Here is a 14,176-nt window from a genome sequence, read left to right on the forward strand (position 1 = left end):
ACTCTGAGATCCTGAGAGATAACAAAGCACATTGGTACATTAAAAAAACCTGAATTTAAAAGGTAGTGCTCCTATGGAAAATCAAGTGAGGTGCAAAACCTAAAATATCTGTGTGGTTTTTTAACAGGTATTGCTGTGCTTCTCAAATGGAAACCACTATGATATTGTTTATCCCATGGAGTATTCAGAAAAGGCTGCTCTGTGCCAGTGTAAGTATTATATCGGTTAGTTAAAAGCATGTATTTTTACCAAAAATCTTAAAATTATCACTATCAGGTTTCAGGAGAAGGCTCTGTATGACAGTTTATTATAGTCATTCTTTAGCAGCTTAGTTTTCCATTTGAATTGTCAAGGACTGTATGATTTTGAGAGCTGATTATATACCAAGAGGAGAAGACTTACCTGCCTTTTTGAATCTGGGTGGTCTAATATAAACAGAAAATGTTGGTGCACTAATTTATAATCTGTTCCGTTGTCTTTGGTAAGCATTCTAGTGTTAATTTTGTGTTTCAGACTATGTTAGCAAACTAGTTGTTTATATTAAAATTATCTTTACATGTGTAACTTGTCACAGAAATCATGGGGGTTACCTGTGCAAAAAAACCCCCATCTTCATGGATAATTGTTTTCTTTACTGGATTGCAGAAATGCCCAAAAGTCCTCATCAGGTTTGATGGGTCACTGTGACACTCCCTACAAGGATTCTTGTTCTTCATGAAAACTCTGTGAATGTGCAGAGTTACAAGGCTAAGGCCAAATTTGCCTGTCAGAAGACCTGATTTCTAGTAGTCTCGTGCATACCCATAGTGGCTGCAGCTGGTTTTGCTTCTAATGCCTTCACTGTTTCAGTTAATACATCAAAACAATACATCAAAAAGCTTGCTTGCTTTGATTGAAATAACTTGAAATGCATCTGTAATGGTGGTGTAAAATCTGATTTACCTTGTAACTGATTTTGCCCTTCCACTTTCTCCTCCCCTTCCCCAGCTCTGCTGTATGAGTTGCTGTATGAGAAAGTATTTGATACAGATGTAAAGAAAATCATAGCAGAACTTAGTGCTGTTGGTGTAACAGAGGAAAGTAATGGTAGCAGTGAAGTATCTGCTTCAGATTCAGATGACGACAACTACAGGTAAATGCAATTTAAAAGTTAACGTAAAATGCCTGAGTAATACATGTTAAATGAGTTTTCTGAATTTCTGGTGGGTAGTAGAATCTAACGGTTAGAGTTCAAAACCTTTACAAATTACTAAGAAGAGAAACACAAAGAGGTAAGGTTAGAACTGTGAAAGAATGAGATATGTTATCTTCGCTGTACCTAAATATGTTATCTTTGCTGGTTCCTCTGTTTTTCCTGCGGTCTAGCTTTGGGACTCTTTATGTAATGGAATATTGCCATTGCAACATGTCCCTCTTCCTGTTTAGAACAGCAGAATCCCCCGGGGGAATTGTCAGTGTGCCAGTCGGGCATGGTAAACTCTATGAGAATTACTTGGCTCACTCTTGCAACTGAGTAGAGTCACAGGAATCTAATCCCCGTTGTGTTGCTTCCACATCTGGGGGCTGAAATGGCTGCTTGAGGTGTAGCTAATGGAGAAATACAGGTGCATCTAGCTCCGTTTTGTTCCTTGATCTTTATGAAGTCATTATATTTGTGGGTTTATATTCCTTCTGCTGGACCTGGATGCTCTAGCTAGCTTTGAAATTTTGACCTGCTGATTCCTTTTGCACAGTAAGTCTTTGACAGTGCCATTTTTGCATTTACATATCGGCAGTTTTTCTTCTGTTTAATACTGTTCTTAAACCCCTGGCTTGTGTGAAATTCCATTGAAGCCACGGAGATTATGCTGTATTAGTGCATCATGTCACCTCTTCCCGCTGAACGTTGTTAAAGTCCTTTCTGGGGGCTCTGCTGTAGTCTGTGTGGCATGTGGCAGAAGAAATTCTTTGAGATGTTGGGAGCTGATTTTTTTTTTTTTAGTCAAGCTGAAAACAACAGAAAGGAAGATGATGGAAATCACCACTGAAAGAAAACCAAGTTCTGGGAAAGGGATTAAGCTTCCTTTCTTGTTTGGGGGAAAAAAAATACTAGGGAACATTTCCAATTAAAATACAAAGTATTTCTGCCTTGGGGAACAATTATTGTAGTTGAATGTCAAGAAAGTGGAAACCTTCTCTGTTCCTTTCTGTTCTTGGAGCTTTCCTGGGCTTCATATGCAGTAGCATTATTCTGTATCTTTGGGATTCATAAGAAAATATACTGCTAACCTCCACAGTACCTTTGTAAATGAAGGTCATATACTCACTTGAGACTATCAAACTCAATGCTTTTGATTTAAACCATATGTCTTATGATGCAAGAGGTAGTGTGTGTGACTCTTGACCTAGTTAACCCAAATTACAAACACTTTGCTGTGTTATGAAGTCTTAAATTTTTTGCTTGTCTTAAAGTTGACTTCAGCTTATTTCATTACCTAGCTTTCCAGAAGATCTTGTTTTATAAGTGTGAACTTTTCAATTATATTGTTATTAAATGTAATACTTTATTTTGGTTTTGGGAGAAGTTAATGCTGACAGTTGCCTACAACTGCTGTAGGGGAAAAAATACTTGTTTTTTCTCTGTGGAAAGTGATTTTCCAGCAATGTCAGGTGTAGAAAATAAGTGCAAATTAGAGTGCCTGATGCCATTTAACTAACAGTGGGTTTTGGTTTTGATTTTTTTTTTCTTTTAATGTCTGCTTTTGCTATATTTTCCTTGCAAAAATTTTCCAGGAATTTTGTTTCCGTTGCCTGTGGCTCCCCCCTTTTTTTTCTTAAGCAAAGGCTAAGCCAGTATACGTAAGTTAGACTTCCTAAAACTTGTACTTAGAAACAAATCTTACTTTTAGCCTTATATGATACAGAAATGTAGTTATTGTTTTAGACTTAGCTTTGTTATTTTAAGAGATGAAGATGTTCTGTGGTATGTTTATTGTGGAAAGATATGTAGGGAGTGGTGGTTTTAGTATTGTTATCTGCTTCCAAGATGTTTCTTACCTGATTTCCAGGCCTTATTAATACCATATTACCACAGCTCGTTTCTGTCCTTTTGCAGAAGTAAAGCTACAACAGTTAGTGATATGAATGGATTGAAGTCTCTTTCTGGCAACAAGGTATTTGTATTTTAAGATTTATTTTCTTCCTAATAACTTGTACTCTGCTATTTTTTTCCATGTTTAGTGTCCATGAGAGAATACCAAACTTCTGGTTTTCCTAACATGTAATACCTTAAAAACTATTTATTTCTTTAAAAAGCAATGTTTGCTTTGGATGTGCCAAAAAGTGGATAGTGTCCTCTTTAATGCTGTTTAGTTCTTAATTTTGTTCTATTATGGTTAAAAAAAACCCTAATGAATTATTTTTTCAAAACTCTTTATGCTTTATGTATTTTCAGCTTCTTTATATTTCAGTTTAAAGCTTGAGCACTGTGACTGAAAAATGGAAGACTGCACATCTTTGTGTAGTTGACCATTTACCACTTTGTTTTGTTTTGTACAGCACCTTAAGAGCAACGGGAATCCTGCTTTGTTGGTCCTACCTAAAAAAGTTCTTAAATCGCTCAATCCATCAGTTTACAGAAATGTTGAATATGATGTTTGGCTCCAATCCAAATGGGGTAAGTAACCAAATACTTAAGTTCCACCTCTTGCGAGCTGATGTATAAAGTGAAGCTCTCTTAAAGAACAGTAATGCAGATGGCAGCGTGGGTTTAGGCAGCGGTCGTCTTCACATGGGTCAGTTCAAGAAGGGCGTGAAATCCTGGTTTTCATTTTATCAAGAAAGTAACTCTTTTGGTATTTTAAACTAACAGCGTATTTCTGCTAATGTATTTACAGATCAGCAAAAACAAGATTTTTCTATTGCTGCTGGCATGCAATACTCAGTTGGAGATAAATGTAAAGTAAGTAGTATTGAATTGTAGTGTATAGAGACATTACATTTTGCTCAAGATGCCCATTTTCCCTCTTTGTTAATTGTTCTGATGCAAAACTACTACTTTATAAATATTCTTTGCTTGTGTCTTCCAACTGTGCATATGCTCATTATTTAATTGGTGGTGGTGTTCATGACTTAGATGTAAAAAAGACATGTAATTGAACTGATCAGATGTTCTGTTTTACTGCATTAAAAAGACACAAGGTTAACTTCAAGAGTATGTTTGATAAGATGACAGTGGGCCTTAATGTTAGGTATGCAAATACGTTTGTGCAGGCTTGCCTCCGTGGTGAGTCCTTGCTCAGTGTGGTAGATTGCTACCCTCTGTGTGAGGAGTCCGTTTAGGGCAGTTTACTTGGTTCAGGCTAAGCTCTGTTCTCTTCGTGGGCTCTGTAAGCTCGCTAGTTATACCTGTGATGTGCAAAAGTGTGGGGTACTTCTGTTTTATAAAACTCATCGTTATCTCCGCTGCACCTTTTGCTGATGGCTGCGCTTCCTTTATACTGCTGCTTGACAAAGGGTTTGCCTGCGTACAGTTGCATGCTGAAGAACAAAATTTGAGTGTTTTCTGTCATACAGGCTTTTCTTTGGAGAGACCAAAACCAACATCACAGTTCTATATATTAGTGTTCAACTCTGGAGATAATTACTACTGTTTGTCAATTGGCTTTGTTCTAATAGTGTTAGTTTTAAGTAATGGAATACAGCTCGCTTTAGTTATCATAGAATCATAGAATGTCCGAAGTTGGAAGGCACCCACAAGGATCATCAAGTCCAACTCCTGACCCTGCACAGGACAACCGCAAAATTCACACCATATCTCTGAGGGTGTTGAGTAACTGTGTAGTTACTACAGTTTGGAAGTTTTGGGTGATTTCTTTCTCTTGACATATTCAAAGTGTGTGACACAATTGGTCTTTAAGTTCTGTTAAAATTTGAGTATGTATTGCTGCTTAAGAAGAAATAACATTTGCCATTCAGTTCCATAGTAATCAAAATTTAGATTAATCTACTTAGGTGTGTTCACTAAGTTGGTGGTCCTTGGCTAAATACTGTCCTTTCTAGGACATTTGACCATCTACTAAGATTATTAGCGTGAAAATACTCAGTTAGGTCTGTGATGCAGCATGGGGGCTGCTCCAGTTTGTACTTTTTCTGTTTGTGCAATGGAATTAAGCATAGTGAATAAATTGCAGGAAAAACATCTCTAAACTTGAAAAAACAAGCAAACAAACAAAAAATACAAAAAAAACCCACCCCACCCCAAACAAAAAACCCCATATGTGTTATTGATTATTTATTGCTTGATAGTACAGGCTTAAAATTTGTTTTTCGGACTCTAAGGCTGTCTTGTGTACTATTTACAGTAGTAATATATATACAACTGGCATTGTGTGTGTATATATATTATATAACAACTGGGCTTGTTTAGACTGGAGAAGAGAAGGCTGAGGGGAGACCTTATTGCTCTCTACACCTAACTGAAAGGAGGTTGTAGGGAGGTGGGGCTTGGTTCCTTCTCCCAAGTAACAAGGGATAGGATGAGAGGAAATGGCCTCAAGCTGCATCAGGGGAGGTTTAGGTTGGCTATTAGGAAAAATGTCTTTACTGAAGGAGTGGTCAGGCACTGGAACAGGCTGCCCAGAGAGGTGGTGGAGTCACCATCCCTGGAGATGTTCAAAATATGTGTAGATGTGGCACTTCAGGGCATGGCTCAGGAAGCATCGGGGTGTTGAGTTGATGGTTGGACTTGATGATCCTACAGGTCTTTTCCAACCTTAATGATTCTATGGTTGTACGGTTTACTAAAGGGTACAGATATTATTAGTAGAAAAACTCTGGTAATTGACAGACTCTCTGTGAAATTTTACATGTATGTGGCAAGACAGTAAATATATGGGATAAAAACATGAGAAGGGGAGATGAAGTAAATAGTGAAAAGTGGAGTTGACCATAATACCACCACTGGAAAGCCAAATGTTGTAGCAGACATTATGAAATTTATTTTATATTTAACAGAGGAATGTTAACGACATGGAATGTCAGTCAGACAAGTAACCCTCTGCTCATGTCTGAACAACTTTTTGGTTTTAAAAAACTTTCCGAAGAATAAGTTCAGAAATAATTCGTGTTCATTATGTCCTTAAGCTAAATTTCACTGAAGTTAAAATCCACATAAAGAAAAGAAAAAATCATTACTAACAAGGAAAAGCTTTGTGTTTTATTTGAAGAGAAAGGGTTTTCAGTAGAGCTGAAAAGCCTTGATAGACTGATTACTTTTAACTTTCTCGTGTAGTTTTGAAAGCCATGTTTCATTAAGTAGTGTTACCTGGCAAGGTTACTGTTTGTGTGTGTGTGGTTTTTTGTGTTGTGTGGACTTTTTTTTAAACAGTATCTTATTTCTTTTTTTAAGAAGCAATATGGATTGAAGATTTGCTTTCGATATATTTACTGAAATACATTATGATTATTTCTTAGATTTTCTGTTGCCCAGAGGAAAATTTCTATTTTAACACTGCCAATATTTTAGTTACATCCTCTCATTGACATCTTTGAAGCTAATGCACCTTTTTTTTTTCTGTTTCCTTATAGGTGCGCTTAGACCCTAATGGGAAATTTTATAATGCCCATATTCAAGAAGTTTGTTCAGAGAATGGGCCAGTTGTTGTATTTGTAGAAGAGCTTGGAGCAAAGTAAGTGCTTAATCTCTTTTGGAACAGAGTGCCAAACTGAACCTTGGTAATGGCAGCATTACTTTAGGTCAGAGTTCATTTCAGCCCCTGAAGTGTATCTACTACTTTACTTGAAGCAGTACTGCCGCAAAATTGTTACGAAAACAGTATACTAAATAAAAAAGGGAAAAAGGGGTTCTGCATTCATTGTCACTTGAGACTTTTCTTTAGTGCTAGGTAGTCTGGATATTACTTGCAGAGTAAAACAGTAACTATATGAGTGGTCTTTTTTTTTTTTTGTTGCACAAGAGTCAATAAACAGATTGAGACTATCCTAGTTAAATGTTTTGTTGTGCTTAATAATTAGATGCTAGATTTGTGACAAACTTTTAGTATTAAAAGGTCCATCAAATCACCTAGTTTCTCTGTTGGTTGAGTAGCTCTGCCTGATTTCATACAGAGTGTGACAAGTTGCTGTTCAGATCAGTGTCATCTTTGCCCTACCTTGGGACAAACTAACTCTTTAAAGTTGTTGTTGGGGGTTGTGGGGTTTTTTGTGTGGTGTTGGTTGGCTGTTTTTGTTGGTTATTTTTTTATGGTGGTACTGGCGGTGGTTTTGGTTGTTTGGCGGGGGTGGGATTTTTTTGTTTGTTTGGGATTTTTGGAGGGGGAGGTGGTTTGAGATATCTTCTTGAGCTCTGCTATAAGTTCTCTAACTCTTCTGGGGCAAAAAAAACCCCACAGTTGAGTGTAGTTTGGGAAAAGTAAACACTTTCAGTCAAGGTAAAGGAGGGAAGGAAAAAGATGCCCATTAATCTCATGCAACCTCCTGCTGTTGAAAACCAAACCAAACAAAACCACCAAACTCAAAACAAATTAACCAACCAAACAAAAAAACCAAAAGAAAATGTTGTGAGATCTGAAGACTGTCTCACAGTTTGTTCCCTTTGTAAGTTGAGTTTTAACCTGATTTGAACAGTCTTATTATAGACTTGAATGTCTTCCTTTCAAATAATGTCAACAGTTGCTTGGATGTCCTACAGCATCCTCAGTTAAAAACAGTAATTGCTCTGGGATATAAACCATCAATATAATGTTTTTCAATCATGTCTGTTGCAGTGTTCGTGGTAAGTTTATCTGGGTATATTTTCTCTGATTATTCTCCTTTTCTGTCTGCCCTGAAGACCTTCTAATACCTACTTCACAAACGGCTGATGATTCTTTACTGGATAAGTTTGCATCAACTTATCAAAGAGAGTTTTATTTAAAAAAAAGAAAAAAAGAGAAAAGGTTTATTCTTCTACACATTGCTTGAGTTTAATCATAAAGAATAAAGGACTTCGAATGCAATGTTCTCAAAAATTGAAAGATCCATCAAACATGTGGTATTAATTTACGCAAGCCCAGTCTGGTCTTTAAGCTGTTTTTTCCCTCCATAATTCCTTGTTTTTTAGGCATGCTGTCTCACTGAAGAGCCTTAAACCTCTTCCACAGGCCTCTCCTATGGAGGGCTGGAACACTGTGCCAGGGAAGAAGATAAAAAAGTTTTTCCCAACATGGGGGCAGAATGCTCAGCCTGGTAGGATTGTACCTGTCTCTGTGTGGCAGAATGTTTATTGTCAGATGTTTTGTCCCAAAGAGCTTAAAATTATTAAAAAAAAAAAATCACATTGTTATCACAGATGCAGATTGCAGAGGGCCAAAGAATCAGAGCAAGTCAATAAAACCCCAGTCAGCACTACCTCCTCGTCTTCAGCATACTGTGGGAACCAGGCAGCATCAGTTCTTATGTTCTGGACCCCAACCTCATCAGACCTCAACTGAGCAAAAACCTCCAGGCAGGAATCCTTCCCAAACTGTAAGGTAAAACTGCAAATAACATCTTCCTTACCTTGAACTCTAGCTGAGCTTCTTGGAGCCCAGGTGCCTGTTTCAGATGCTTCCAACATGCTGTTTTGAAATTGCCATTGAATTCTTAAGAAGTGTTCCAAGTCTTGAATTATTTTTCCTATGCTTCTGTGTGTTCTTGTTTTAACCTTTTTCAAGATTGCTGCCATCATGAGCTCCCACTTTTTTTCTTGCATGGCAGCATCTCTCCTGGAAGCAGTGTACACAAAACTGTAGTGGTTCTTGGAAAGTGGATGTTGGGGTTTTTTTTTCTGGTTGGGGTTGAAGTAATGTTGCATGTAGAGCTTCCTGGGTGTGGCTAAGGTCATCCTCAGCTTCTGCAGAACTTAACATGAAGCAGACCTCTATGACATGACTGATCACTTGAAGGAGTATGAGAACAGCACTTTGCCTGCACCTGTTGGTAGTGATTTTTTTGATTCATTGTGCTGCTGCAACAGAGTTTTTTTGGCTTTAGCATTGCCACTCTTCTGTCCTAGCTAAAAGACCATTCTCTACTTTGCTACAAACCCAAACTCTTTATCGTCTGTTCTGTCACTCTTCTCTATCGTAACTCACTGTGGAATTAGCGGGGCTGGGGTGTCTCTGGAGTCAGCCACGTGCAACATTTTAAGGGCATTTTTCTTCCACCTTTAATCTAAATACTTGAGTATCCTAAAATGTTTAGTTAAGTAATCCAGAAAGGTGAAACACTGATGTTAATTATGTGTAGTGATGCTTCACACATTGAAAATTATAATGCATTTTACCTTTTGATGTTGTATTTACAGAAATCTTCTCCAGCTTTCTCTTGCATGTTCATAGATAGCAGATGGGGGGTGGTCAGTTTTCAGTTGGCACAGAAATGGATTGGGTCACTTGATGTAGGCATTTGGGTTTTAACTATGATCTAATAATTACCATTTGTTATAAAGTCTTTCAAAATTATATTGAACTGAATAAATCATGGACAAAATCCATTCTTACCTGTACGCATAAAATTTAAGGAAGGGAAACTTGCAACAGGCAAAGGATTTGGTGTATGTGGAATCACATAAGCAGTACTATATAATTATCTCCTTTCTCCCTTCTAAAACATGAGTTTGTATTGTGTTTGCTACTGGTGAATTTCTTCGTCAAAGTGATCCCATTTGATTTTTTTTACCTTCACAGAAAACCAGACCGGGAGAGAACCGAGGATCTGAACCACGGCAGCAGAGACTGTAACTACTTTGGCCTGTCTCCAGAGGAACGCAGGGAGAAACAGGCTATAGAAGAATCTCGTTCGCTTTATGAGATCCAGCAGAGGGATGAACAAGCTTTTCCTGCTCTTTCCAATGTATGCCTCTTTTCATTGTAATTAATAGTGCATTTTTCATACTTGTCCATGAACCTTTAATTAGCAATTGTTGTTTTGCTGTCCTTGCATTACGATACAATTCAAAAGTTAATGATATCTTCTTCACACTCACTTTCTACATAGAAATACATGCATCTACAATGCTTTATATAGTCAAGAGAAGACACATACATAGTAGTTTCCCTGGGAATAATTATGTCCACCATACACAGTTCTTTAGCCATGTAAATATGGTAGACCCGTGAGCTTTTGAAGCTATGGGCTGCTTTCTTCATGTTCCTTATTTCTTTGGAAGGCTTTGCACTCCCTTATAGTTACTCAGATGTCTTGTATGGTGGGATCAAACTTCGAGGTGAGGACAGAACTTGCTCTGAAGTACAGTTTAATTTCGCTGAGAAACAGCTCAGCAAAATGGCACTGTGGTGCTTTACTTAGTACCAGAGGTGACTAGGTGATTGTTTCTTATTTGGTTCACACAAAACCTGTTTTATTTATAAGTGAATTTTCTTACTAGCCTGAGAACTAACTTACTGGTGTGCAGACTTGCCTGGTGTCATAAGTAATGCAAATTCTTTGTCAGACTTGCTCTTTTACCATTGTGGAGCTGAGCTGGCTTCAGTGGGGTTGTCTATGTCTGAGGGAAGAATGTTGCCTTTAGATTTTAAGAGATTATTCTATTGATGCAATATTTAAAGAAAGTAGATTGGGCTCTCAGTACCTCCAGGGAGTGAGCAGCTTCTGTGGGTAAAGAGCTGCTGTCTACATACAAACGTATTCTAGAGAGGTGTGGGGCTTTTTGGATTTAAATCCTAGGGCAAACAGAAACAAGAACCAAGCTGGGAAGAATGAGTAGGTGAAGGATGGGCCTTAAATGTCTTGCTTTGTGGAAGTGACTTCCTTCTTTCAGTCTCGAGCAGTAAATACTTATATTGGTGTAATTGAGAAGAAATGTACGGCTCTTCTGTGCTGCAGAGAGCAGACTAAGACCGATGCCTAACGAACAGGGGTTGCTTGCTCTCTCTGAGCTGTGATTAACAGTACATGCTATTTGCTCACCTGCAGGAGGAGGATGTGATTTAAAAGTGGATATTGTCTGAGTGAAGCAGTTTTTGTTTATTATGTAAACCAATGACATAAATGCTTTTAAAGGACACTTTGCAAAATTTAGCAATGAATGGAGTGAGTGAATCTGAATTTATGATCAAGACTGCTTCTCCTCCCCCACCCCTCTTCTGCCTATCACGGAGACAAATATGTCTCGTGAAAGCATAATAGTATAGTATCAGGTGATGGCTAAGTGTCATCGGACTTCTTACATAAATTTATATTTCTGCTTTCGTAAACTTCTTTAGAATCAACCAGTCTGTCAGGCTGCTACACAGACTGTGGATAACTTAAACCAGAAAAAGTTCTCAAATAATGAAAGAAGAAATAGCAAGTGGACAGCAGAGGTAGAAGAGCAGAAGGATAAAGGTAAAAATAAAAATTTTTAGATCAATCTTTTTATTTGTTCGTTTGCTTGTTTTTTATTACAGCCTCAGAATTTTCAAGATGGGGCATCTGTTTATGCAGTGAGGGGAAAATTACCGTAAGTAATAGTGCCAAACTAAGCTAGGCTCAAGGTGGCAAAAATGTGGGTTGAGAAGAAAGTACATGTTTTCCTGCTTTGTGGATGTGGCTGAGGGAGCAGGATCCTTGCTGGGGTTTCTGTAGTAAATGGGAAGAGGAATGATAGAAATGAAAAGACTATCAGAGCTACCCTAAACTAGATCCTGTTGAAATTCTAGTGAGTGTGGCAGAAAGTGCCAGTGGGAGACCTATTAAGAGTGCTTACAGGAGTCAGTTAAGAGAAAAGCAGGTAAAAGTATTCAGTGTGGCACGGTTAAGAATTAGCATAGAGTGGTACAGAAAGAGGGAAGAAGATGGTGTACAGGAGAGTTGAACATACACTCACAAACACACACATCCCCCCCACACCCCAGGTTACAGTAGAAAGAGCTGTCACAGGTCAAAACTTTTTTGGGTTTTCTCCCTCCCCCCAATCTGCTATAACGCTCTTTAGCTTCTCTTTATTGACTCTTAAGTTTTTTCTCTTTTGTGAGGGAGTGGAACATGGCAGTAATAGATGAAACCTGTAGCTGTCAGGATGTAGTAAATATTTGCTAAATGCAACTGATACTATTTTTCAGTTAGTTATTTTTTGTCCCGTCGGCTCTGCCATAACTGAACACTGAATTTAATCTTGACTTTTTCCACTTTTTTCTGACTAAATAATACAAACTCTTTAGCTTCCTCTTAGAAGCTATTCCTTCCCTCTGTTTTTTGAATGTTTTTTGTTCCCTTATCTCTGGCAACAGCAAAGATGTTGCTGTTGTGTATTTATGGTACTTGTGCTCCTTAGTCCCTCTTACAACATGTAACGCCTTCTGGAATGTTGTCACAAGGGCTAATGTTACCTATTTTTCATTCTCCAAACATCTGAAAACTTGTTTCATTTGAAAACTTGTTTTATCAGCAATACAAAAAAGAATGTAGAGAAAATTCTTTATTACAGTGTCATGATCGATTTCACTGAAGTGGGTGGCATGTACAGCTGTCGGTGGTTTTTGTGACACTCTGGATTGTGTCCCCTCTTCTGAAACTAGGTTAAAAACGCTATGGGAATAAACTGTATTACCTTCTGACTATTTAGAGATTCCTGTTGGTACTTGGGGAATTGGCAGTAATTCTCATAATCAATATTGTTTTAATTTACATAGCTGTCTAGTTGTGATGGTACATATACTAAGCTTTTAAAAAATACATATCTGTCACGCAGCTACTATTAAACTTACGTGCATGAATTTGATTGACAAGCAACGGTGACCAGACTTGAACATAAGCTAGAGTGTGAAGAACTTGTACAGATCTTATTATATGAAAATTATGCCATAACTGTGTTTCAGCACCATCTTCCCCACTAGGTGTTTGCTGGTGCTCGAGAAATTAAACTTTCTGCATCAGTCTGAAAACTTTCTAGATCTTTTTAACCATTGAAATCTTCTAAACAGATCTGTCTTTTACTGACTCAAAAGTAGACAAGACTTGAAGCTTCTGTTTTCTTAAGACTTGAAATTGAATATGCAGATTAAAATATTTTCTCTTTAAGTGAAGTACAAACTTCATTCTTTTTCGCTAGGAGGGATTTAGGATGAATGATATGTGTGTTAATGAGACAGCTACACTTCTTTCCTGCTTCCCTCAAGCATCATGGAAATGGTTAACAAACATCAGTAAAGAACTGTAGAGCTTGAAAACCCAGGTTGAAGTAGCTGCTCTGTTACTGCTCTAACACTGTTTATTTTAGGATGCTTTGATCTTTGATTAAAAGTTGAAGTTTTTCTGAAGTAATCTATGCTGAGGTAGGTTTTGTTTTGAAGGTTTAACTTTGGAAAGACAAACTTGTAACTGGCTTAAGTTGTGATAGCCATAAATGGTGTAATGGTTCATTTACTAGGTTATGTCTTGGTGTTACAGAGTCAAATTCCAGACAGATCCACTTAAGTCAGAAGCTTGAGCCAAATTCATCTGAGGTAATCTTAAAGAAAAGACCAAAATCTTTTTTAATGTTATTGCTTCTCTGATACATGATTAGCAGAGCAATAGCTGCCTTTAGAGCTGTGATTGCTGCTGCTGCTTTACAGCTTTTAGTGAAATATTTCTAAGGTTGGAGGCTTGTATTGCTGTCAGCTTTCCTCAGCCCCTGTAACCTGTACTTACAGTCTATCTCCGCAATCTGAGTTCTCAAATCTGGGCTATCGAGAGCAATTAAGAATCTGGATTTGTAATTGCTTGTACAGTCTGTACTCTCGGTATAAGGGGACCACAGGAGATTTGATGTTTACTAATAGCTACTGTGCTAACAGACCATGATCTCTGAAGTTCGGTGAAGATTTATGGCCTCTTGTTGGCTTTTAACCTTTGCTGTCCTTTCAATGAGCAAAATGTTACACTACCATAATAGTGATTGGGTGTTTAGCCCACTTTGTATGTAGTGTGGTTTAATATCTTTGAATGCCTCTTTGAAAAGTAAATCTTACTATTAGACTAGCTGTGTCTGTTGTTTCTAACTTTGCTTTAGAAGAATAGTCAAGATGAGAGTTATCCAAAAGCATCATCTCCTTTGGAACAAGTAAAAACCGATTCTCCGATTCTTGCTGAGCAAGTAAGAAATGTTTGTTTGATTTCAAAGTTTTCCGGTCAGGAGACTTCAGACAAAGGGGAGCTTCATCACAGCCACGTA

At 37.7% G+C, this 14,176-nt stretch overlaps 1 protein-coding gene across 6 annotated transcripts in view; it reads left to right on the forward strand.

The window, feature by feature from the left end:
- Positions 1 to 14,176, forward strand: part of OTUD4 (OTU deubiquitinase 4) — a 32,921-nt gene that overhangs the window by 11,126 nt on the left and 7,619 nt on the right. For 2 of the 6 annotated variants that reach the window (XM_075090469.1, XM_075090472.1), the window contains exons 6-17: positions 128 to 209; positions 988 to 1,132; positions 3,095 to 3,152; positions 3,538 to 3,655; positions 3,876 to 3,940; positions 6,568 to 6,668; positions 8,102 to 8,226; positions 8,330 to 8,510; positions 9,708 to 9,873; positions 11,247 to 11,367; positions 13,411 to 13,466; positions 14,015 to 14,173. In XM_075090469.1, the coding sequence (XP_074946570.1) occupies positions 128 to 209; positions 988 to 1,132; positions 3,095 to 3,152; positions 3,538 to 3,655; positions 3,876 to 3,940; positions 6,568 to 6,668; positions 8,102 to 8,226; positions 8,330 to 8,510; positions 9,708 to 9,873; positions 11,247 to 11,367; positions 13,411 to 13,466; positions 14,015 to 14,173 (1,377 nt within the window). The remainder of the gene's footprint in view (positions 1 to 127; positions 210 to 987; positions 1,133 to 3,094; positions 3,153 to 3,537; positions 3,656 to 3,875; positions 3,941 to 6,567; positions 6,669 to 8,101; positions 8,227 to 8,329; positions 8,511 to 9,707; positions 9,874 to 11,246; positions 11,368 to 13,410; positions 13,467 to 14,014; positions 14,174 to 14,176) is intronic. The other 4 variants (XM_075090471.1, XM_075090474.1, XM_075090470.1 and 1 more) reach the window with 3 other exon arrangements.

The sequence above is a fragment of the Phalacrocorax aristotelis genome, chromosome 4 (assembly GCF_949628215.1).
Source record: "Phalacrocorax aristotelis chromosome 4, bGulAri2.1, whole genome shotgun sequence".
Classification (NCBI taxonomy): domain Eukaryota; kingdom Metazoa; phylum Chordata; class Aves; order Suliformes; family Phalacrocoracidae; genus Phalacrocorax; species Phalacrocorax aristotelis.